Raw genomic sequence first — 26,615 nt, forward strand, 5'->3', positions numbered from 1 at the left:
CAACGTTACAGAAATAAATATAACATATGCAGACAATTGCGCATAAACATGAACATAAATGTGTAAAACATAGTAACCAATAGACGAACTTAGCTAAGATAAAGATGTTGAGAAAATGGGCTATTTAACTTACTAGACCTCAAGTATAATCAAAAGTGGCAATAGTGAACTAATAAGGAATGCAACCAACCAAACATCCAAGAGGGCACAATATAAAGCAAAAAACAAGTAGTGATGTCTACTTGATATAGAAAAGTTAGTTAAACTATATATACATACATCCTACCGAAAAGGGAAATATTACCAAACCCTGCTACATATTCCCACAAAATATATGTTAAACCAAGGGGCAATCTAGAATAAAATCATAGAAGGGCAAATCTAAGCCTAACATTATGTTAAACTAGTTAAGCAGCAAGGCTAACCTCATTCCATAAAGGCAACAAAAGTGTCACATGAAGTAACATATTCAGAACATGTAAAAACCTAATAGATATTCTATCATATGTAAACATGCACATACATATAATGCGATAATATAAAAAACATGTATCCAGAGATCCCAATGTGATCAAAGAAAACATTGGAGGTCCAATTTAACATTGAGACCCTTTGGGGCCAGGGTATCCAGAGTATGTATCCATTTACTCTCCCTCTGCAGGAGTATCCTACCCCTGTCTCCACGTCCTGTCAAGGGGGGGAATATGATCGATGACGACACATCTAACGTCTGCCACAGTATGCTGCATCTTGAGTAAATGCTTCGCTACAGGCTGGTCTGATGTCCCAGTGCCCAAGGCCGATCTTATCCCAGAGCGATGGTTGGCCATCCTGGTGCGCAGATCGTCATGTGTTTTCCCCAATATAGAACAACCCATAGGGACAGTGGAGCATGTACACCATGTGGTGCAGGTGACCATATGCTTAAAGTGAATGTAAATTTTGATGCTAAAGTGCCCGTGTTTTAAAAATTTGATTAAAAACAGGGGCACTTTAATTCATCAAAATTTACATTTTACTCTAGTTGTGAAAAAAAAAAAAAAACTACTAACCTTTTAAACTTGAAAGCAGCTCCAGCTTCCTCTGGTTGTCGCAAGCCATTTCTGATGACAGAAATGATGGATAGGTCATCCTCCAATCACACCTTGCAACTGTAGATAGCTCAGACAACAGTTCAGACAATGAACAAGCCAGTACCTCTACTACGGATGGTAGTGACAACATCAATCTTCAGGGGGAATGGCTACCCGTTTAAAAAATGTGGAGCGAGGCGGACTAGACGGACAAGGGGGGGGGGGGGGGGGGGCAACACGGGTAAGGGGAAGACCCCCACGAACCAGGAGAAGAAATCGCCAGTAAATATCATTATGAACCTGAGTAACCACCCACTGACCCCTATAGAGGAAAGGGTGTTAGACAGGTTTTACCTTCGTTACTACAACACGTTTTGATAGCTTTTCTATTAAGGTTGATGAATATAAGTTCCAGAGGACATTGAAACTCAGAGTTTTTTAGTGATTCAGAAGGGGAGATTCAAAAATTCAAACGGCGCTCCACGTTTGAACCAAAAAGTACTAATCCCAGTATTCAAACTTTTATCTGGATGGTTGATACTGATTTGAAAGATCATGTTAACAGTAAAGCCACTATTGGGAGACAGAATCTCACCAAAGATGAAATAAATGCTTTAGAGGATTTAAAAAATAATCCACACATAGTCATCAGGGAGGCGGACAAAGGAGAAGCGATTGTCCTGCAAAACTATAAAGACTATAAAGATGAGATTTTCTCTCAACTTAATGACATCACGATGTATAAGACATTAGGAAGTGATCCGACTAAAATCTTCAAAAATGAGATCGACCAATATGTATCATTCCTTGTCTAACAGGCATACATTTCTAAAGAACTTGGGGACTATCTCAGAGTGGATTTCACAGTACCTGTTCTCTACACGTTACCCAAGGTGCACAAGCACCAAACCAAGCCCCCTGGCAGACCGATTATGTCTGCCAGAGATTCAATTCTTCAGCCTCTAGCCACCTTTGTGGATAGCATCTTACAACCACTGGTTATGCACTGTCCACCATTCCTATTAGATTCCATACAACTTATTGAGATACTTCAGGAATATAACAATTGGGGAGCTGGTGAAATCCTGGTCACTCTGGATGTCACCAGTCTGTACACCGTTATACTCCATGATGGGGGGATCAGAGCCATCAACACACATCTTGGAAAGCATCCGTATGTTGGACCACAAAAAGAAGCAATATTGGAACTATTGAAATTTTGTCTACAGTATAACTTTTAAATTTGAGATGGATAACGACTTGCAAACCTCTGGCACTGCGATGGGGTCCAATGTGGCCCCATCCTATGCCAATTAATATATGGCCCTATTTGAACAGGAGGGTACTACACTCTTATGATCTCAGGATACTCCTATTCAAGCTTTATATCGATGACCTGTTTGTCATCTGGCGTGGGTCATCAGAAGATCTGGAGACCTGGTTTAATTTCTTGAATCATGAAAATGAACATCTAAGATTCAAAATGACATCAAGTGATGCGAGTGTCGACTTCTTGGATCTGAGGATCACCAAGACAGGATTGGCTTTGACCACATCACTTTTCAGCAAAACCACGGATTGGAATTCCATCCTGGAGGCAACAAGCTGTCATCCTCCCAGCCTCAAAAAATCTCTTCCTATGTCACAATTCAAGAGGGTGGTGAGGAACAACACCAACAATGATAATAAATTATCACAACTCCAGGATATATATTCAAGGTTTGCCGAAAGAGGCTACAAAGCGACCCAGCTGAATTCGGCTTTGACAGTGTGCAAGAATATGGACCAATCAGAGGCACTAACAAAGAAAGCTAAGAAACTGCTTGAAAGGTTGGTCTTTTCGACTGAATTCAACTTTGATGCATTGGTAATCCCGGGTATCATGCAAAAGAACTGGGACATTCTCACTACCGATAGTACATTGCCTTTTACTAACATGGGACCCCTTATGATTGGTTACGGGGGGGGTGATCAATTAAGGATCTGCTCTTACGTGCTAATTTCAGACCCAGCTACATAACCAGGACTTGGTTAGGCACCAACAGAAATTTAGCGGGTTGTATTACCTGCCGTTGCAGCGGGTGCATTACCTGCAGTGGACTCTCACAATGCAAGTTCTTCACACATCCATGGAGAAATAAAAAATATGAAATTAAGCATAGGGTCACCTGCACCACGAAATACGTGGTGTACATGCTCCATTGTCCCTGTGGTTTGTTCTTTATTGGGAAAACCCAAGACGAACTGCGTACCAGGATGGCCAACCAATCGCTCTGGGCACTGGGACATCAAACCAGCCTGTAGCGAGGCATTTCCTCAAGATGCAGCATACTGTGGCAGACGTTAGATGTGTCATCATTGACCATATTACCCTCTTGACGAGAGGTGGAGACAGGGGTAGGATACTCCTGCAGAGGGAGAATAAACAAATACATACTCTGGATACCCTGGTCCCGAAGGGTCTCAATGTTAAATTGGATCTCCAATGTTTTCTTTGATCACATTGGGATCTCTGTATACATGTTTGTATATTATTGCATTATATGTATGTGAATGTTTAAATTATTGTAGAATATCTATTAGGTTTTAAAATGTTCTGAATATGTGACTTCATGTAACACTTTTGTTGCCTTTATGGAATTAGGTTAGCCTTGCTGCTTAACTAATTTATTATAATGTTAGGCTTATATTTGCCCCTCTATGATTTTATTCTAGATTGCCCCTTGGTTTAACATTTTGTGGGAATATGTAGCAGGGTTAGCCTTTTCATTAATATTTCTCTATTCGGTAGGATGTATGTATATATAGTTTAACTAACTTTACTATATCAAGTAGACATCACTACTTGTGTTTTGCTTTATATTGTGCCCTCTTAGATGTTTGGTTGGTTGCATTCCTTATTAGTTCACTATTGCCACTTTTGATTATGCTTGAGGTCTAGAAAGTTAAATAGCCCATTTTCTCAACATCTTTATCTTAGCTAAGTTCGTCTATTGGTTACTATGTTTTCCACATTTATGTTCATGTTTATGCGCAATTGTCTGCATATGTTATATTTATTTCTGTAACGTTGTGCATCTTATTATGGTTTCCATTTTTAGATCTGACATTTGGCCAGTGCGGGCATCCGTAGTGACCTTCATGCATTGCGGCTCTTTGCACACTTCAGGCAGAGATGTCCACTGGGTGAGAGGGTATATAGTGTAATGAGTAGAATTTTTTCATCTAGATTGTATCTGAGGACAGGGGCAACCCCGAAAACGTTTATACTAATAAATGTTTATATTTGACTAAATCCGGAGGAGTGCTTTTCCTTAATCTGCAGCACTATCATTTGTTTTGAAGGGCACCAAGATTGTTGGAACTTTTAAAGTGTGCTGGGCACATCATTCTTGGTATTGGTATATATATATATATATATATATATATATATATATATATATATATATATATACACACACACACACACACACACACACATATATATATATATATATAAACACATATACATTTTTTTTTTTTTGCTCTGCTTGCAAGATATTTCCAGACTTACTGTGTGTAGAGTTTATAATTATGTTTTGTAATAGGAACAGACACGAAATCTACTCTATATACATACATACACACACAAAACAACATGAGACATATATGTGCAGCTACCAATCAGCATCTTATAAGCCTACCTAGGTATCCCTTTCAATAAAAGATACCAAGACAACTAAACAAATTAGATAATAGAAGTAAATTGGAAAGTTGTTTAAAAAAAAAATGCTCTGAATCATGAAAGAAAAAATGTGGGTTTCATGTCCCTTTAATATGATCCATATTTTGCCAATAGACTTCTATTCTTAGTTCTAAAACAAAAACTTACATACGTATGACTGTTGACAATGCAATTTTTTAAACTGGAAGAAGAGCGCATACCTGTCTTGTATTTTCTTTTAAATCTTGTTGTGGAACGTTCTTTTTACTTCCATTCAACTCTGAGTCTTGACTTTCATCTTCTTCCTTTATTGGGCTTCCAATAAGAAAATGTAAAGGAGAAGAATTTATTCCTTGTGCATTAGTTCCCACAGGATTTCGCCTTGTCGAAGGAATTGCACTGAACTGAGAAAGATAGTCCAGATCTTGTGGGAGGAAAAATTTGAATTTAAAATGTTTTACTTTTTCACTGTTGAGTAATTTCACCTCACTATGCTAAAGCCATTTTGAGGCTTCTGCAGTCATTCCTATGAATTACATACACATGTCTGTAGGGGTAAATGTACCATCCCTGCAGGCGGACAGTCTTGCAAATAGTGAACCTGTCTGCAATCACCACTTCTGATGTGTCATCGCACAGCAAAATGTATCATTGTACAAGAGGATTCACTGTGAATGAGTGGGTGTCGGGTTGATTGATCTCACCACTTCAGGGATGGCGGAGAGGAAAAAAAAGCAATTTGTGCTCCTTAAATATGTGGCAGCAGGCTCACTTATGCAAACCTGCCCCACATTGCAGGAAAAGCTGTGAACTCAACTTAATAAATTTACCCCATAATATACTGGGGGTTTTTTTAACAAATAAAGAAAATGTATTTAGTAGTTTGTTTGTTTTTGCACGTGTCACTTTCTATACTGTAAAACAGGGATGTGCATTCTGATGCTTCTATAGCATCCAAATGTGAAAGAAGTTGTCCGGCTCTTTTCGGAGCCATATTTATTCTTGTGAAAGTACAACACACTGAGTGTGCACAGATCTTAGTGTGTTGCACTTTTACAAGAATAAATGTGGCTCCGAAAAGAGCCTAATGGTACGAGTGGCTGCCTTCTTCTGCATTTGGATGCTACCAAAGTATCAGAATGCACACGCCAACCGTAAAATAATACAACATTTTGATATTACCTAAATAGGCCAGAGAACATATTATATAAACTTAATATTCTGCAGAATGCTGCAAATTGTCTAACCCAGCTACATATTGGTGATTACTTACAATACATACATTTATTTAAAGCTAGCCTAATTATACAGAAGGTTACTTTTTTATAAGCTGGTGTAATGCCAAAGGTCTAATGTTGCAACATATTGAAAAGGGAAAATTTGTAATTTTGTTGGCCAATAAGTTTGATATGAGACCATGTAAAAAGCTGAACATTCTTCATAGTAAATCTGAAATGTAAATATAAAATTCTGTTTTACACTGTTAAGGTCTTTCCCCACCTTAAGTATGAAAAACAGAATATATACCTACTGATAAATCTATTTCCTTCGGGCTGATGAGAGTCCATAGCTTTATAATATGTGGGATATATTTGAGTCTATCAGGAGGAGGTCAATAACCGTCACAGAGCTTTAGCCTCTCCCACCTCCTCTCCCGTTTACGTATAGCTGAGCAGAAGAGAAACAGAAAAAAAGGTAGGAGAGACAGAAAAAGCAGGGTTAGGAGGTGCAAATGAGAACTGGCACCCATATAGTAAAATAGGGTGGTGGCTATGGACTCATCAGCCTGAAGGAAATACATTTATAAGTAAGTATAAATTCTGTTTTCCTTCTTAGCTGATGAGAGTCCATAGCTTCATAAAATGTGGGATACAATACCCAAGCTGAAAGTCCATGTAAATGGGTGGAACAAAAAGTAGGCAGTTCCTATTTGCCGGACACTGCGGCCTGAAGGAGTTTCCTACCAAAACCCGCACAAGAAGAAGCATCAATGTCAAATGATAAAATTTGAAAAAGTGTTTAGTTTGTCTAATGTCTTTAGTAGCCTGAATATAGAACTTTAAAGCTCTGACAACATCTAGGTTTTGAAGTAATTTTTCCTTTTGAATTAGAAGACCTTGATCACAAAGGAGGAACAACTATTTCCTGATTAAAGATTTCTGAAGATACAACCTTTGGAAGAAAATCATATTTGGTCCACAGGAAGAAAAGAACCTTCCAGGACAACATTTTAAGTATAAAATATGCAGACTTTCAAAAGGAGAACCTTGCAGAACAGAGAGAACAAAGTTCAAGTACCAAGGAGGAAAATTGGTCTATCAACAGGACAAATTCTCACCAGGGCTTGAACAAAAAAGTTTGAACATCTGGCACCTTAGCCAACTTTTTGATATCTAATCCTTTAGAGAGCTAGCCGATAGGCCCTTATCTAGTTCATCCTGAAGGAACTGAAGTATTCTGGGAATTTTAAAGGATTTCCAAGAAAAAAAAACGCAAGGAGGACACCAAAGAAAGTAAGCTTTCCATATGTTATGATAAATTCTCTGCTTAACTGGCTTACTTGCATGAAGCAAAGTATAGATATCAGAGTCAGAGAAACCACTGATCTTGAGGTCTAAGTGTTTAAAAAGGGACAGTCATGTCCAAAAAAAACATTCATGATTCAAATACGGCACATACTTTTAAACAACTTTCTAATTTACTTTTATCACCAATTTTGCTTTATTCTCTTGATATTCTTAGTTGAAAGCTAAACATAGAAGGTTCTTAAAGGCTGCCTCTAATCTGAAAGCATTTCAACAGTTTTTCACCACTAGAGGACATTCGTTCATGTGTTTCACATAGATAACATTGAGCTCACGCACGTCAATTTATCGAGGAGTGAGCACTGATTGGATAAAATGCAAGTCTATCAAATGAACTGAAATAAGGGGGCAGTCTGCAGAGGCTTAGATACAAGGTAATTACAGAGGTAAGACATGTATTATTATAACTGTGTTGGTTATGCAAAACTGGGGAATGGGTAATAAAGGGATTATCAAGCTTTTTAAACAACAAAAATTCTGGTGTTGACTGTCCCTTTAACCTTTACGCTATCAAATTCAGCAAACTGAGATCTGGGTGAAACACAGTTCCTTGAGACAGAAGATCCTTCCTTAGGGGTAGGGTCCATGTAGGAAGAAAAGACTTCTGCAGGCCTGCACCAAAGCTATGAAAATTACTGCAGCCGAATCCTGTTTGATTCTTGCAATTGTTCTTGAAAGAATTGGGAAAACAGGAACCTTAAATGAAATATTCAGGGACAAACTAAGGCATCTATTATAGAGCTTTGGAGCCTCTATATCTGGCAAATATGCTTGAAGCTCTGATTCAGCTTGCACACCATTAGATCTATACATGGTGAAACCCAATCTTGAATAAACTGGTAGAATGTGTCTTGATGAAGAACCTATTCTCCTGACTAAACTGATTAAAGAAAGTAGTCTGCGTCCCAATTGTTCACTCCTTGAATACAAAGTTGATAGAGAACAGCTTTCCTTCTCTATTCATAACCGAAAGAGACATTTCTTGCATGGTGAGGGAGATGCAAGTCCCTCCTTGATAGTTGTTTAAAGCAACCACTGTAAAGATGTTAGAGCTGCAACAACTAATCGTCATAATCGATTATGAAAATAGTTGTCAACGAATCTCATAATCGATTAATCGGTTTGCAATTAGTTGGTCTGTGCATAACACCAGCTGCTTCACTCCAATGAACTCCTGCATATGGTATTGTGTTTTATGGTTATTTCCTTAGCCTACAGGACGTCTACTACAGATATCTACTTTTCACTTTTTCAGGACAGTATACGTTTACAACTACCCCTGGCTTATGTGCAACCCAGATATAATAGTCATCATTTGGATTGTTTATATTAAATTTGGTGATTTGGAACTATGCTTTGCATGATATAGTGCTGAGCTTGTTATTTACACCTTGCCCCTAGATTGATGGGAGTTATTTAAATTGATGTGCACTATTATCTGTTTGCACAATTATTAGCGTATTGCTTGCTATTGCTGATTATATGTACTGTATAAATAAATGTGTAAGGCTTTGTCCTGTTATTGATATACAGTCCTTAGCGCTTTTGATTTTGTTTTTTGTTTTTTTATATTTTTAATAAATTGTGATATTATGTACCAGATTCAACCTTTCTAAGTATATATTCGTTATTTTTAGAGCGGACTAGATATTTCCCCTAACCTTATATCTGGTTATTTACCATTGCATACAGATATTCAAGATATTTTTATGTTAGAATGAAGTCAAGGGCTACTTTATTGAGAGGCCCCTTGCAAAGGTAGAAAACACTAAGCATTGGTGAAGAGATAACAAAGATTAATATCCCACTTTGGTGAAATTGGAAAAACCCTACTTATACACCTAAACAGTCTTTTCTCTGCTGCAGGAAATATAGCTGCAAACAGAGAACCAGCCTTAGCCAGAAGCATGTGGACATTTTGAGATTTTTGCATTTCAATGCAAAGTTTCTGAAAGAGTGAATAACAGAATGTTATCAACAGTGATAGTCTAACTCTTTCTAGTTCTACCTCTTTTCAAACAGTTTGTGGTTTTGTTTTGTTTAATTATAAAACTGTGCTCTGCTGCTTAAAAATTGAAGAAACAGTTGTGTTAATGTAAAGTTTTAGTCTTAAGTTTATATTTGTAACACTCATTATGTGGATTTTAATTTAAAACATGGTAAACTATTATTGATTCTCTTTTTATCCGATTAGTCGAAAAAATAATCGGCCGATTAATCGATTATGAAAATAATCGTTAGATGCAGCCCTAAAAGATGTAATTTAAGAAATGGAGATGAAACTTGACTGAGAATGGACCATGGCCTGAAGAGCTCTAAGAAACGCTCTGAGTTCCATAATGTTAAGTGGAACCTAACTCCTTGCATCCCTCAAAACCTCTAGATGTTCCCCTTGCCCAGGCGAGTGCTGATGAGAGCACTGAAAAAGAAAATAAAGCAAAAAAGGATACCTAAATGATATAGAGCAAGGAAAACAAGTACCTTTGAGATAGCCATAGGGAAAATAGGAACCTGGTAAGACATTGTAAAAGCGGCCTGAGCATTAGTGCTTACCTTCCACATTTGCTAGGTAAAATACTGAGCATAGCACCCTTGTCACACCTGCACCTGAGAATGAGTCTGATTCTGGGTTTGCAGACACTGCTTTGTCCTTGAAGCACAGGAGGGCTGAAGAAAAACTTGAATCAGACACCTTCTGCATTACAAAAAATATGTAAAAACACATAATAGATAATTGTAGAGGAGAACAGGATCCACAAGTCTAATCAAACTCTAGATTCCTTATTTGTGAACTAGGTATGTTGATACTAAGCTTGACATAGATACTGTGTATTGAGAATAGAAATGCGTGTTAACCAGAGTCAGAGAAAATATTAAAACTTTTTTTCTCCAAATGGTTAAAGGTAATAGAGTCACAGCCGTTAAATGTACAACTACAAATTATCAAACGTTTAGTAAAATCCAGGTTAGACATTGGATATCCACCAATGAACTGCCGGCCACATGGAGGTCTTTACTATAAACGCGTTTTCGCCTTCTGTTGATGGGCTTCCCTCTGCCCCCGGCATTCCTTCTCCTCCCCGGCACACTAGCCAGGACTATGCCAGTTTTCTTTTTTTTGTGGTTGATGTTTCTTAGGTGCTTTTTTTTTTTTTTTTTTTTTTTTTTTTTTTTTTAAATGTACCCTTTTTCTGGGCAGCAAGCTCTTAAAATATAAAGTTTGTTACTGACCAAGATTCGAATGTTGATATATATTTTGCCTTACTCAAATATAAAGGCAATTTTTGTTTATCCTAAAATGCTAATTTTTATTCTTCTCTTGTCTGTTAGAGACAGAGTGATGGACACTGAATCAATCTGGAAACCTAAAAAGGTGACCCTTGTCTGAGGAATCAAGGAACTTTTTGGTAAATTGATCCTCCAACCATGTCTTTGAAGAAACAACACTAGTTGATTTATGAGAGATTCGGCAGAATGTAAAGACTGAGCTAGTACCAAGATATTGTCCAAATAAGGAAACACTGCAATACCCTGTTCTCTGATTACAGAGAGTAGGGCACCGAGAACCTTTGAAAAAATTCTTGGAGCTGTCACTACGCCAAATGGAAGAGCGACAAATTAGTAATGCTTGCCTAGAAAAGAGAATCTCAGAAACCGATAGTGGTCTGGATGAATCACAATCTTTCAAGAAAATTCACAGAGCAACTTACTTCAGCTGACACAGCCTTTGCAACAGCTGAATTTTAAAGTATATTTGCCACAATCTTTCAAGACAATTCACAGAGCAACTTACTTCAGCTGACACACAGCCCTTTGCAACAGGTAGTCTCTGGAAGATAGTTTCCCACCCCTCACCCCAAGCTCATTCCCTCATTTATAGTCTCCCACACACACACACACCTTTCATTCTCCTAAACTGACAGCTGCAAACACTGATCTGCAACATCCGCTGGTGGAGAGTTATAAAAAATAACCCTCCTACCCACACCTCACAAAATTATAAAGTATGCCATTCACTATATAGCCAAACAAAAACTATGTCCAAATTCATATTCCTTATGTTACTTGCCCTTGCAAATGATGTAGAGTCTAACCCTGGTCCCCCAGCAAATTCCATTCCTAGCCTTCCAGTTAATAAAGGCCTCTCCTTTATGCACTGTAATATCCACAGTTTACTACCAAAAATCGATGCACTGCAAGATTGGGGTTTACAATACAAGCCCAAAATCATTGTGATCTCCGAATCGTGGCAAACTGCAAAAATACCTGACTCTGCCATTGCAATACATGGGTATTCATGCCATAGAAATAACAGAGCAAAGAGAGGAGGCGGCATTGTAATTTATGTTGACAATTCCACAAAGTTCACCCCCTTACAAAAATCTAGCTCTACTGCCACCTTTGATTTCCTTTCTGGCACAATTGAGATCCCGTGCAGTAAATCAATCATTGTTGCAGGAATCTACCGCCCACCTAGCTTCCCCCCCCCCCCCTGTGCATTCCATTTCAGACATAGCACATCTCCTTAGTGAATCCATAGCTCAAAACCCAAAAAGTGAAATTTAGGTTTTTGGAGATTTTAACATTGATTGGCTGAATTCAAAAAAACATAATTTATGCTTACCTGATACATTTATTTCTCTTGTGGTGTATCCAGTCCACGGATCATCCATTACTTGTGGGATATTCTCATTCCCAACAGGAAGTTGCAAGAGGACACCCACAGCAGAGCTGTCTATATAGCTCCTCCCCTAACTGCCATATTCAGCCATTCGACCGAAAACAAACAGAGAAAGGAGAAACCATAGGGTGCAGTGGTGACTGTAGTTTAAAATTAAAAAATACCTGCCTTAAAATGACAGGGCGGGCCGTGGACTGGATACACCACAAGAGAAATAAATTTATCAGGTAAGCATAAATTATGTTTTCTCTTGTAAGGTGTATCCAGTCCACGGATCATCCATTACTTGTGGGATACCAATACCAAAGCTAAAGTACACGGATGAAGGGAGGGACAAGGCAGGTACTTAAACGGAAGGTACCACTGCCTGTAAAACCTTTCTCCCAAAAATAGCCTCCGAAGAAGCAAAAGTATCAAATTTGTAGAATTTTGAAAAAGTATGAAGCGAAGACCAAGTCGCCGCCTTGCAGATCTGTTCAACAGAAGCCTCATTTTTAAAGGCCCATGTGGAAGCCACAGCTCTAGTACAATGAGCTGTAATTATTTCTGGAGGCTGCTGGCCAGCAGTCTCATAAGCTAAGCGGATTATGCTTTTTAGCCAAAAAGAAAGAGGTTGCCGAAGCCTTTTGACCTCTCCTCTGTCCAGAGTAGACAACAAACAAAGCAGATGTTTGACGAAAATCTTTAGTAGCTTGCAAGTAAAACTTTAAAGCACGAACCACGTCCAGATTGTGTAATAGACGTTCCTTCTTTGAAGAAGGATTAGGACACAAAGACGGAACAACAATCTCTTGATTGATATTCTTATTAGATACCACCTTAGGTAAAAACCCAGGTTTGGTACGCAGAACTACCTTATCTGCATGGAAGATCAGATAAGGAGAATCACATTGTAAGGCAGATAACTCGGAAACTCTACGAGCCGAGGAAATAGCTACCAAAAAAAGAAATTTCCAAGATAAAAGTTTGATATCTATGGAATGAAGAGGTTCAAACGGAACCCCCTGAAGAACTTTAAGAACCAAATTTAAACTCCATGGTTGAGCAACAGGTTTAAACACAGGCTTGATTCTAACTAAAGCCTGACAAAATGCCTGAACGTCTGGGACATCCGCCAGACGCTTGTGCAAAAGCGCAGAAATCTGTCCCTTTAAGGAACTAGCTGACAATCCTTTCTCCAATCCTTCTTGGAGAAAAGATAATATCCTGGGAATCCTGACTTTACTCCATGAGTAGCCCTTGGATTCACACCAATAAAGATATTTCCGCCATATCTTATGATAGATTTTCCAGGTGACAGGCTTTCGTGCCTGAATTAAGGTATCAATGACTGACTCGGAGAAACCACGCTTTGATAAAATCAAGCGTTTAAATCTCCAGGCAGAAAGCCTCAGAGAAATTAGATTTGGATGGTTGAAAGGACCTTGAAGTAGAAGGTCCTGTCTCAGCGGCAGAGTCCATGGTGGAAAGGATGACATGTCCACCAGATCTGCATACCAAGTCCTGCGTGGCCACGCAGGCGCTATCAAGATCACCGATGCTCTCTCTTGCTTGATTTTGGCAATCAGACGAGGGAGCAGAGGAAACGGTGGAAACACATAAGCCAGGTTGAAGGACCAAGGCACTGCTAGAGCATCTATCAGCGTTGCCTTGGGGTCCCTGGACCTGGATCCGTAACAAGGAAGCTTGGCGTTCTGGCGAGACGCCATGAGATCCAGTTCTGGTTTGCCCCAACGATGAACCAATTGAGCAAACACCTCCGGATGGAGTTCCCACTCCCCCGGATGACTTAGAAAATCCGCCTCCCAGTTCTCTACACCTGGGATATGGATAGCTGATAGGTGGCAAGAGTGAATCTCTGCCCAGCAAATTATCTTTGAGACTTCTAACATTACTAGGGAACTCCTTGTTCCCCCTTGATGGTTGATGTAAGCCACAGTCGTGATGTTGTCCGACTGAAATCTGATGAACCTCATTGTCGCTAAATGAGGCCAAGCCTGAAGAGCATTGAATATCGCTCTTAGTTCCAGAATGTTTATTGGAAGGAGTGACTCCTCCTGAGTCCACGATCCCTGAGCCTTCAGGGAGTTCCAGACTGCACCCCAACCTAGAAGGCTGGCATCTGTCGTCACCATTGTCCAATCTGGCCTGCGAAAGGTCATACCTTTGGACAGATGGACCCGAGATAGCCACAAGAGAAGAGAATCCCTGGTCTCTTGATCCAGATTTAGTAGAGGGGACAAATCTGTGTAATCCCCATTCCACTGACTGAGCATGCAGAGTTGCAGTGGTCTGAGATGTAAGCGTGCAAATGGCACTATGTCCATTGCCGCTACCATTAAGCCGATTACTTCCATGCACTGAGCCACCGAAGGGCGAGGGATGGAATAAAGAACACGGCAGGAATTTAGAAGCTTTGATAACCCGGACTCCGTCAGGTAAATTTTCATTTCTACAGAATCTATCAGAGTCCCTAGGAAGGAAACTCTTTTGAGGGGGGATAGAGAACTCTTTTCCTCGTTCACCTTCCACCCATGCGACCTCAGAAATGCCAACACTATGTCCGTATGAGACTTGGTAATTTGGAAGTTTGACGCCTGAATTAGGATGTCGTCTAAATAAGGGGCCACTGCTATGCCCCGCGGCCTTAGGACCGCCAGAAGCGACCCCAGAACCTTCGTAAAAATTCTTGGGGCTGTAGCTAGCCCAAAGGGAAGAGCTACAAACTGGTAATGCCTGTCTATGAAGGCAAACCTGAGAAACTGATGATGATCTTTGTGTATCGGAATGTGAAGATAAGCATCCTTTAAATCCACTGTAGTCATGTATTGAACCTCCTGGATCATAGGTAGGATGGTATGAATAGTCTCCATCTTGAATGATGGAACTCTGAGGAATTTGTTTAAGATCTTTAAGATCCAAAATTGGTCTGAAGGTTCCCTCTTTTTTTGGAACTACAAACAGATTTGAGTAAAATCCCTGTCCCTGTTCCTCCTTTGGAACTGGATGGATCACTCCCATAACTAGGAGGTCTTGTACACAGTGTAAGAATGCCTCTCTCTTTATCTGGTTTGAAGATAATTGTGAAAGGTGAAATCTCCCTTTTGGGGGGGGAAGCCTTGAAGTCCAGAAGATATCCCTGGGATATAATTTCCAACGCCCAGGGATTCTGAACATCTTTTGCCCACGCCTGGGCGAAGAGCGAAAGTCTGCCCCCTACTAGATCCGTTATCGGATAGGGGGCCGTTCCTTCATGCTGTCTTAGAGGCAGCAGCAGGCTTTTTGGCTTGCTTACCCTTGTTCCAGGTCTGGTTAGGTCTCCAGACAGTCTTGGACTGAGCAAAAGTTCCCTCATGCATTAGAGGAAGTTGATGCCGCACTTGCCTTGAAGTTTCGAAAGGCACGAAAATTAGACTGTTTGGCCCTTGATTTGGACCTATCCTGAGGAAGGGCATGACCTTTTCCTCCAGTGATATCAGCAATAATCTCCTTCAAACCAGGCCCAAATAGGGTCTGCCCCTTGAAGGGAATGTTAAGCAGCTTAGACTTTGAAGTAACGTCAGCTGACCATGATTTAAGCCATAGCGCTCTGCGCGCCTGGATAGCAAAACCAGAATTCTTAGCCGTTAGTTTAGTCAAATGAACAATGGCATCAGAAACAAAAGAATTGGCTAGCTTAAGTGCTCTAAGCTTGTCAAGTATGTCATCCAATGGAGTCGCTACCTGTAGAGCCTCTTCCAGAGACTCAAACCAGAACGCCGCAGCAGCAGTGACAGGAGCAATGCATGCAAGGGGCTGTAGGATAAAACCTTGTTGAATAAACATTTTCTTAAGGTAACCCTCTAACTTTTTATCCATTGGATCTAAGAAAGCACAACTGTCCTCGACAGGGATAGTAGTACGCTTTGCTAGAGTAGAAACTGCTCCCTCCACCTTAGGAACTGTCTGCCATAAGTCCCGTGTGGTGGCGTCTATTGGAAACATTTTTCTAAAAATAGGAGGGGGAGAGAACGGCACACCTGGTCTATCCCATTCCTTAGTAATAATTTCTGTAAACCTTTTAGGTATTGGAAAAACATCAGTACACACCGGCACTGCATAGTATTTATCCAGTCTACACAATTTCTCTGGCACTGCAATTGTATCACAGTCATTCAGAGCAGCTAAAACCTCCCTGAGTAACACGCGGAGGTGCTCAAGCTTAAATTTAAAATGTAGAAATATCAGAATCAGGTTGCATCATCTTCCCTGAGTCAACATTGCACCCACTTGCAAATGGATGATTAACCCCTTAGTTCAAAAACCGGCTCAAAAAAACGATCTAGACATTTTTTAACAGTCACACCAAACTGCCACAGCCTTGCTGTGGGCCTTAACACAGTGGAAAGCCTCAGGAAACTGTTTCTAGGCAAATTTATCACCAAAGGATATATAAAAACGTTTAAACATGCCAGCAAACGTTTTATATTGTAAATATAAAAGAGTATTACCTCAGAAAGTAAGCATGATACCAGTCGCTATTAAATCACTGTATTCAGGCTTACCTTACATAAATCTGGCATCAGCAGCATTTCATTCCCCCGCTGAAGTTATCTCTCTCTTCAGTCATGTGTGAGAACAGCAATGGATCTTAGTTACAACCTGCTAAGATCATAGAAATCACAGGCAGATTCTTCTATTTTTCTGCCTGGAACAAAATAGTACAACTCCGGTACCATTTAAAAATAATAAACTTTTGATTGAAGTAAAATAACAGCTACATTTCACCACTTCTCTCTTACTACCTCCATGTTTGTTGAGAGTTGCAAGAGAATGACTGGATATGGCAGTTAGGGGAGGAGCTATATAGACAGCTCTGCTGTGGGTGTCCTCTTGCAACTTCCTGTTGGGAATGAGAATATCCCGCAAGTAATGGATGATCCGTGGACTGGATACACCTTACAAGAGAAATAACAGTTGTCGCTCACTGTTTAAATCTTTGCAGCTAACGTAATTAATCTCCTCCCCAACTCGCATAAACATCAAAAGCCATAATCATACCCTGCTCGACTGGATTCTCTCCACTTCTCCCGACAGAATCCAGGAGGCAGGTGTTCTCTCTAACAATTTCAGTGACCACTGCTTAGTGTACTGCATGCGCAAAATAAAGGCATCTAAATCCTCTCCCAAGGTTAAAATCACCAGGTCCTTCAAAAAATGTAATATTCAATCATTTCTAAATGACATCAAGAACCTCCCCTAGCACAGATTAAACCTAATCCCAGATCTGCATTTGAATTATTTCAGTCTGAACTCCTACAAGTTTGGAATTTACATGCCCCGCTGCGTAAGGTGAGAGTAAAAGGAACACACTTGAATTGGATCACAGCTGACCTCATTCAAATGTACCAGTTTAGGGATTCATTGTGGTCAAAGTTCAAGCATACTGGCTCTATGAACGATCACTGTGTATATAGAGTATGGCGAAATATATGCACTAAACAAACAAAATTGGCCAAGGCCCAATATTTCTGTGAAAATCTGAACAATGACATATCTAACCCTAGAAAGTTTTGGAAACTCATAAATAACTTACAAAATCCACCAATCCACTCCCAACCCTCCACTGTCAATGTGGATAACCAAAACCTGCAACTCCCCTTAGAAGTAGCAAATGCCTTTAACAATTATTTTGTCGGATGCTCCACCACCCTGATTGACAAACTAATAAATGGCACGCATCCTGAAACAACAAATGTGGATCAGGCCCCACTAAAACAGCAAAGACCCAATATAAAGAAGTTCAATTTTAGACCTGTACCCATCAATGTCATTAAGAAACACCTTAATAATCTAAAAATGAAAAACCAGTCTGGACCTGATCAAATCCCAGCAATGCTGTTGAAGCTCAGTGCTCCGGCAATTGCTAAGCCTGTCACAACCCTAATTAATGAATCCTTGATGTCTGGATACATACCCAAACTCTGGAAAACTGCAAGAGTAGTGCCTATTCATAAAAGTGGGGAACTAACCTTGGTTTCTAACTATCGCCCTATATCATTGCTCCCAATATTGTCAAGAATCTTAGAAAAATGTGTCCATACGCAATTATGCGAGTATCACCAACTTTCTAACTAACTGACCCCTGATCAATCAGGTTTTCGCCCGAATCACTCCACTACAACCTGCCTTGTGTTTAAGAGCCTTTTCTGGGAAACTCCCATCCTACCTGAGCAGAATGCTCCCCCCACCTCCTATAACCTCCGATCCAGTACCAGCACATTTAGCTTGCCTCAATACAAAAAGAAAGCAGCTCGAGCCTTCTTTTCCTACAGAGCGCCACAGTTATGGAATGACCTCCCGCACACTTTCAAACCTTCTCCAAGCCTAATATCTTTTAAGAGATCCCTCTCTACATATCTCAAAACAGAATGCACCTGTCATGGTTAATTATATATTTCCTACCTGTTCTATGTAAACAAAAAATGCATATATTGTGTATTATTGTTTTTGTATTTTATTGTACCCTATTGTATCAATGCAATGTTTTTTTGGACCCAGGACATACATGAAAACAAGAGAAATCTCAAAGTATCCTTCCTGGTAAAATATTTTATAAATAAATAAATCGGAATATGAAGATATGCATCCTGTAAGTCTATCGTGGACATATAATGACCTTGCTGAATAAAAGGCAGAATAGTCCTTATAGTCACCATTTCTAAAGATGGCACTCTTACAAAACGAATCAAAATTTTCAGATCCAGAACTGGCCTGAATGAATTATCTTTTTTTTGGGACAATGAATAGATTTGAATAAAACCCCAGACCCTGTTCCTGAAACGGAACTGGTATGATTACCCCTGAAAGCTCTAGATCTGAAACACACTTTTGTATGCAAATGTAAGCATCTGAGATATATATAAAAAAAATCCTGGGAATATAACTCCTGGCCAGTAGGGGGAGGCAGAGAGCACCACAGCAAAGCTGTTAAAGGGACACTGAACCAAACTTTTTTCTTTCGTGATTCAGATAGAGTATGCAATTTTAGGCAACTTTCTAATTTATTCCTATTATCAATCTGTCTTCGTTCTCTTGCTATTTTTAATTGAAAAAGAAGGCATCTAAGTTTTTTTTTTATTCAGAACTCTGGACAGCACTTTTTTTTTATTGGTGGATGAATTTATCCACCAATCAGCAAGGACAACGCAGGTTGTTCACTTAAAATGGGCCGGCATCTAAACTTACATTTCAAATAAAGATACAAAGAGAATAAAGAAAATTTGATAACAGGAGTAAATTAGAAAGTTGCTTAAAATGTCATGCTCTATCTGAATCACAAAAGAAAAAAATTGGGTTCAGTGTCCCTTTAAGTATCACTTCCCTTCCCACAACCCCCAGTCATTCAACCAAAGGAAAAGGAGAGAAAGGAAATAACACAAGGTGCAGAGGTGCCTGAGGTTTATATATATAAAAAAAAAAACTGTCTGAAAAACAGGAAGGGCCTTGACTCATCGTGTCAAGAAAGAAATGCATTTATCAGGTAAGCATAATTTTTTTTTTCTTAAGATACGGCGAGTCCACGGAATCATCAATTACTGTTGGGAATCAATACCCAAAGCTAGAGGACACAGATGATTAGGGAGGGACAAGACAGGTAACCTAAACAGAAGGCGCCACTGCTTGAAGAACCACAGTCAAAGCAAAAGAATCCAATTTGTAAAATTTTGATAGGGAATGCAGAGAAGACTAAGTTGCAATCTTGCAAATCCATTCCACAGAAGCTTCAATTTTGAAAACCCAAGAATATACAGCCCTAGTGGAAAGAGCTGTTATTCTCTCAGGAGACTGCTGCCCAGCAGTCTCATAAGCAAAACCAATTATACTTCTCAACCAGAGGAAAGGAGAAGTCACAGAAGCTTTCTGACCCTTACGCTTCCCAGAGAAACAAACCAAAATGACAGAAGACTGGAGAAATCCTTAGTCGTCTGTAAATTAAATTGTAAAGCACGTACAACCATCAAGTTGTGCAACAAACATTCTTAAAAAAAGAAGAACTACGACAAAGAGAAGGAACAACAATTTTACTTTAGAAAGGAACCTTAGTACAAAGGACCGCCTTATCGGCATGAAAGATAAGATAAAGCGAATCAGACTGCAAAGCTGAGAGTTCAGACACTCTCCAAGCAGAAGCAATTATAAACTAAACTTAAAACTTAATCTATTCCTTGCACTGAAGGCAAAGAGAATGATTGGGGGTTGTGGGAAGGGAAGTGATACTCAACAGCTTTGCTATGGTGCTCTTTGCCTCCTCCTGCTGGCCAGGAGTGATATTTTCAACAGTAATTGATTCCATGGACTCACCGTGTCTTCAAAAAGAAAAGGTTTTTGAGGTAAAAAATGGTACATTGAGCTGCTAAGGAGTCCTAAGGATGCTAGATAAGAACTATCCTGTGCCGCATTCCCCTAAATTCCCATGTTAAGCACATAGGTAAAGTTTATCAGTTGTAAGGCTGTGACCCCTAGTTATGTAGTACCTGAGAGAACTATTGGATAGCTCCTGGGCTGTGTAGTGCATAAGTCAGTTACCTTGACTGAAGCACCCCTCCACTGTGTCTTACCAGCATGCTGAGGCCTTTCTCCCTCACAGGTTGCTGATCCAGTAGAGCCCATCCAGTGCAATTAACTATACTGCAGAGGATACTGTGGATATTCCTTTAACCCCACAGGTGGAGGCTAGAGTTCGGTCTCTGCAACTCTTAAGGGCAGTTATAGCTGTTAGATTACCCAATAGGGTTCTGGAAAGAACATAATTGAGGTAATCCTCATCCCTGTTTCATTCAAAGTGAAGAGTGAAGTTGCCTAGGGTACTGGGTCTCAAGTCAGGTCTGAACCATATGGAAAAAATAAACTTTTGATAGTAGAGCACCTCTAAAATCTATAACCTCTCTCCTCAGAGGACAATAACAAACTGGAGAGGAGGTGGGAGGGGCTAAAGTTCTGAGAGGGTTATTGACCTCCTCCTGATAGGCTGGAATATATCCTCCCACATGTTATGAAGCTATGGACTCTCATCAGCTAAGGAAGAAAGCAATTCTTCTATACTATTTTGCTTTAATTCTAAGTGTTTGACAAAACCTTTATTTGTAACTACATAAGTGTGTTTTAAAAAGAGGCTTGAAGGGACATTAGACAATTTTGTTTATTTGAATTATGAGGAAAAAACTTACACACATACAAGCATATTTTAGTGTAAACATCTTTAAATTGTTTATTTATTACTCACCATTTCCTTTCAAGACTAATTCATCGGTTCCTTTAAAATGAGCATCTACAGAAATACAGATATACAAAATAAAAGGTAATGACAAAACAAAAACAAAAAAAACAAACAAAGATTTAGAGTATGGTATATATCAGCAATATTTTTTGGTTAACCTACCATCTCGTACAGGAGAGAATATATCACCTAAACTGCCTCTCCCAAAGGATTCTAAAGATTTTATTTCAGATGCTTTGCCAAAATCTGTTTCTTTTGATGGAATTACATCAAGACTGGTACTGCGAGGCAAACCTGTATAGATAAAGATTATTATTATTATACTTTATGAAGCGCCAACATATTCCACAGCACTGTCCATGGATACAATTCATTTAAATAAAACAATATAAAACTTGTAAGAGACAGGACAACATTTACAAACACATACAGGAGGAATTGAGGGCCCTATTCCTGTGGGAACGTACAATCTAGAAGGGTAGGTGGTAGAGAAACAGGAGGCGAGGACTGCAAGATTGAGAAAGATGTCAATGCAGAGTTAGATGAGGGAAATGTTGTTGTTAGGCAAGAAAATATTCCATTATTAAAAAAAAAACAATAGTTTGTATTTAAATTAAAAAAAATATATGACGGTGAAATCTATCAGAGAGCTGCCCTGGCTCTCTTCTAGAGATAAAATAAACACAGTAAAGTGAGCTATAGCACTGACCCACAATATGCTGCCAACCATTATCTCCTTCATTCATGGAGAGATCCTGGTTTATATCTTATGGATTTTATTATTAAAAAAAAATCATACAAATCATAACAGGGAGTAAAACAGGTATTATCTGAGAGGTTATTATACTGTACCACAGACCACTCGGTTTCACCCCATTTGCTTAAATACAAAGAGCTATCTTCCTCAAAAGCAACCCTGAAGGAGCTGAGAACTAATACTATAGCTACAACATTCTGAATAAATTAGAATATGTGTTAGACTCTGAAGTTCCAAACGAAGTCTATGTTTCTATATTACCTGATTTGTCCTCATTAAGTTCAATCCCTTTGCTATCCATATTAACGGTGGTATGATGTAATGGTTGCGCAGTGACAGAAGCTGGTAAATCCTTGTGCAGGTTTGCACTATGTATTCCTCCAGAAACACCAACCGCCTTAACTGTGGACTTCCTATTGACACCAGTAGATACAGATTTTCCAGATGAGCTTTTGCTGGACTGAAGCACAAAATACACAATAAATAACCAGAATGATTTAATACATTTTGCATGTTATCAGAAATAATTTGCTAAAGCTTGTATGGCCCCTGACACCTGAATAGCATGGCTTAATCATTCTTTTGAATAGACAAAATGTAAGATGTTTTCTAGTTGTGTTTTGAAAAGAAGCTTGAAGGGACATTAAAGACAATTTTGTTCATTTGAATCGGGAGGATAAATTGCACACATACAAGCATTACATTTTAGTGTGAACATCTTTAAATTAAAAAATATTGAACTACACTCAGTCTCTGAGCTCCGGGCAGCAGCGCAAAAAAATTAGTAATACTACCGCATCGACAGACTCAAATTGCAAACGAAGACCTTGGCTAATTGTCTGATAAGAGGCAGACTCCTCTGAGCAACCCTCTGGGACCCTTGTAAACAGTATAAAAGGACATGATCCTATTTATCCATTAGAGAGTCAAAGCTCTGAGTGAGACTTCCTGAAGTGGCTGAAATTCATGGTAAAATTTCTTTACATTGCCACACTATAAGCTTTGAGGGGCCATACTTCCTCTTGGGACTGGCATAACCCAAAAGTAGGCATAGAAGCTCTGCACAACTTCCAAACAGCTAAAAGCCATCAGTGAGATAGCTTCACACCAACGTTAACACAATCCATACATACAGCTTCCATTCACTAAATTATACTATAGGAAATAATACATGAACATGTCTGCAAGAAAACTAACTAAGGGGGACAAATCCAACAAAACATCTGCAGTGAACACCTTTTTCAAGCTCTCTTAACCCCATAAACTAATAGAAAAAGCAGACATGGAAGTTGAAGAGGATTCAGAACAAGACCCTGTGTTAACTAACATGTCAGAGGAACAAACACCTGTTACAAAAGCTGACCTACGCTCTCTTGTTTCTAAACAATATATATCTGTCAACTTTGAAAATTTTTGGGACAAGATAGACTATGCATACAGCGGTTACAACTAGCCTGACAGAGGATTAGATCAGATATAGCTGACCTATGAGGTAGACTTGGCACTCTGGAAGAGCATAATGAGGTTATTACAGTAGATCTTACCACTGTCTCTCAAACCCACTCTTCTCAACAACAAGTCCTCTCTGACTTACAAAATAAATTGGAGGATATTGAAAACAGAAGTTGCAGGAATAATGTTAGACTTAAAAGGTATACCTGAATCTATTTCCAACAAAGAGTGACACCAATAACTCCAACAACTATTCAAACACATCACCGGAGATAACAAAGACACCACCTATGACACTAAACAAGCACATAGGGCTCTTAAGGCAAAACCCAGAGGGAAATCCCCCACCTTATGATGTAATAGTTAAACTAACTTTTTCCGGGATAGAGAAAAGATACTTCAATCGGCTAGAAATAATCCCATTTTCAATTTTCAGGGAGGCATAATAATTCAGTTTTACCAGGACCCAAGTAACCGGACACTCCAAAGGAGAATCTTATTACGCCCCTTAACTTCACTCCTGAGAAAGAAAAAAAAAACCCTAATATAAATGGGTATTTCCCTTCGCCCTCCATATCATGAAAGATAATAAAACTATCACCATGAGAGAAGTGGATGAAATTTCCAACGCCTGCCAAATTCTAGGACTAGAAGCTCCCTCAATTCCTACGGAAGAAACCTCATCTCTAAATCCAAAGACCCAGAGTAAAACTAATTCCTCCAGTCTCCCCAAGTGGACAAAGGTAAATCGGAAGAGACATAAGAATTGATAATCCACAGAACTGGAGTCTCAGAATCAAACCTACTGAGGAACGCCCCATCGAGCAGCCTTATAAGTGAAGAACTATAAAGAATACAGAGGTCACGTATCCTTTTACGAAGTACTTTTATTGAAATGAGTGACTCCTAAAGATCACCTATAGATTACTATAATATATGTTCTAAAGAGTATTAAAACATGTTATTCTTGCTTGCTGTTATTTTTGTTCTCATTTTCATTCAATGTTACTAATTTCATATTAATATTAATGTTTAGAATTTACTAAGCTGCACCCCTCCCTGTTAGTGGGATGTCACTATATGCGTCTCATAAACGTCCCTACTATAGGGAATGTGTGTACTCCCATGATGTTCATCCACTATTATTTGTTTGGTTTGTTGAACGATGCCGAGACCTACCTCCTCCTCTACAACAAAAGGTCACTACTTAGAAGTATGGAAACACCCCGCGTATGGGTTGCTGACAAACACTTGACTAACAAAAAAAGCATGAAGGTGATCGCCAAGTAACTTTAATTCAGTAGTTACTGAGACAAAACAAACAGGCGACGTATCTGGGTATTATCCCTTAGTCATGCCAAACAAACATACAATAATGACTTATATACTCACATACCACTAGATGGCGCTATTGATAATTTAAGTGGTAACTCTTTCTTTACTCATAGAACAACAATGTATTCACAGATTTGTTATTCAGTGGTATATATTAAATAGTGAAAAAAATTATCTCTAAACTTAAAAGGTAGCAAGTCAACATCAAAAAGAATTATTAAATACAGCAATTGATGAGATTAAATTAGAAAGACAGTGGGCTCCATTTATCAATCATTTGGGGAATTCTCCCTTCTGTTCTATCAGTTCCACAGCTCTCCTTAGGAGAGGCGCACATGTGCGCCCATATTTATCATAAAAAAGAGAGCTGAGGAGAACTAATGATAAATTTCTCCAGTCGGATTAGTAACTTCTCCTTATTTATCACTAAAAATAAGCAACTATTCTCCATGTCAATCATATGTAAACCCAATAGAAATCTTTATACAGCCTTCCTAGTAGCTTTGTTAACGCCCCTCTTCAGCAAACTTTCATATATGAAAATAGATCTACATTTTCATTGTTTTTGTGCTTCAATTTTAGCGCATTTTTATATCTTATTTTTATGCCCCAATAGATATCATTTTTTGTACTCTGTTAAATATTATTTTGGTGCTCCATTATATATTTTTTTTTACTCCATCAAATTATTATTGCACTCCAATAACCATTATTATTGTGCTTTGTTATAGATATTTTTTTCACCTTGCAGAGCCATTTTTTGTGTGTAACTGCTTCTACAACTGGTAGAGAATAGATTTCTAATACTGTTCTCCACTTTAGCTATTGAGAACTTTAAGGTAGGAACTTGCAGGAGAACTTTCAGTCCTCCACAGGAGAATATAAATGATAAATTTGTAACTAGAAGAATTATTAGGAGAACTATATGAACTACGACTAAAAAGATCTAATGTAACCCTTTTTTGGAGAACATATTCTCCAAGGAGAGTTAGAACAGAGTAGGAGAATTTTACAGTCGAACTTGCCCAATTTTAGGAGCATTTTTGAATGATAAATAGGAGAATTATTTCTCATGAGAACTTTTAGGAGAAAATATAGGAGAATTGGAATGATAAATAGAGCCCATAAGCTTAATTTAAAAACAAACAAACACTGATAAATCCCAATCTTTGTTCATGCCCTTTGGTTTGAGAGTTTCTAATTTGTATATCCAGAAGGATTCTCTCTGCTTCAGCACTGCAGACCAACTTGAATTTTATGTGGTTAGTAGCCAAATTTAATTAATTAACAAATTCAACGTCGCCCAACCACACTCCAAAGATGTGATCGATATACCGTACTGGTAATTTAAAAGCACCCCTTGCTAATCACATTTTGAAAGCTGGCCATTCGATTAGTCATCTTAAATTTCAAGTCATTGATCACATTGAGAAACCACTCACGGGAGGGGATAGGGAGTTGTTGCTAATGCAAAGAGAATCCTTCTGGATATACGAATTAGAAACTCTCGAACCAAAAGGCATGAACAAAGATTTGGATTTATCAGTGGGGTTTTTTAAAATTAAGCTTATGTCTTTCTAATTTAATCTCTGCTGTCTTTGCTAATTCTTTTAGATGTTGACTTGCTACCTTTCAGTTTAGAGATTAGTTTTCACTATTTAATATATACCACTAGCATTTGATTAACAAAACTGTGCATATTGTTGTTATATGAGTTAAAGGGACACTGAACTTAAATTTTTTCTTTCGTGATTCAGATAAAGCATGCAA

The 26,615-nt window shown here is 38.8% G+C and overlaps 1 protein-coding gene across 1 annotated transcript in view; it reads right to left on the reverse strand.

Moving 5' to 3' along the window:
• NEDD1 (NEDD1 gamma-tubulin ring complex targeting factor) overlaps positions 1-26,615 on the reverse strand; it is a 361,264-nt gene that overhangs the window by 253,307 nt on the left and 81,342 nt on the right. The window contains exons 8-11 of the mRNA XM_053719245.1: positions 22,320-22,518; positions 21,464-21,595; positions 21,308-21,352; positions 4,998-5,200 (exon numbers count right to left, since the gene is read on the reverse strand). Of these exons, the coding sequence (XP_053575220.1) occupies positions 4,998-5,200; positions 21,308-21,352; positions 21,464-21,595; positions 22,320-22,518 (579 nt within the window). The remainder of the gene's footprint in view (positions 1-4,997; positions 5,201-21,307; positions 21,353-21,463; positions 21,596-22,319; positions 22,519-26,615) is intronic.

Source organism: Bombina bombina, chromosome 6 (assembly GCF_027579735.1).
Source record: "Bombina bombina isolate aBomBom1 chromosome 6, aBomBom1.pri, whole genome shotgun sequence".
NCBI classification, from domain to species: Eukaryota; Metazoa; Chordata; class Amphibia; order Anura; family Bombinatoridae; genus Bombina; species Bombina bombina.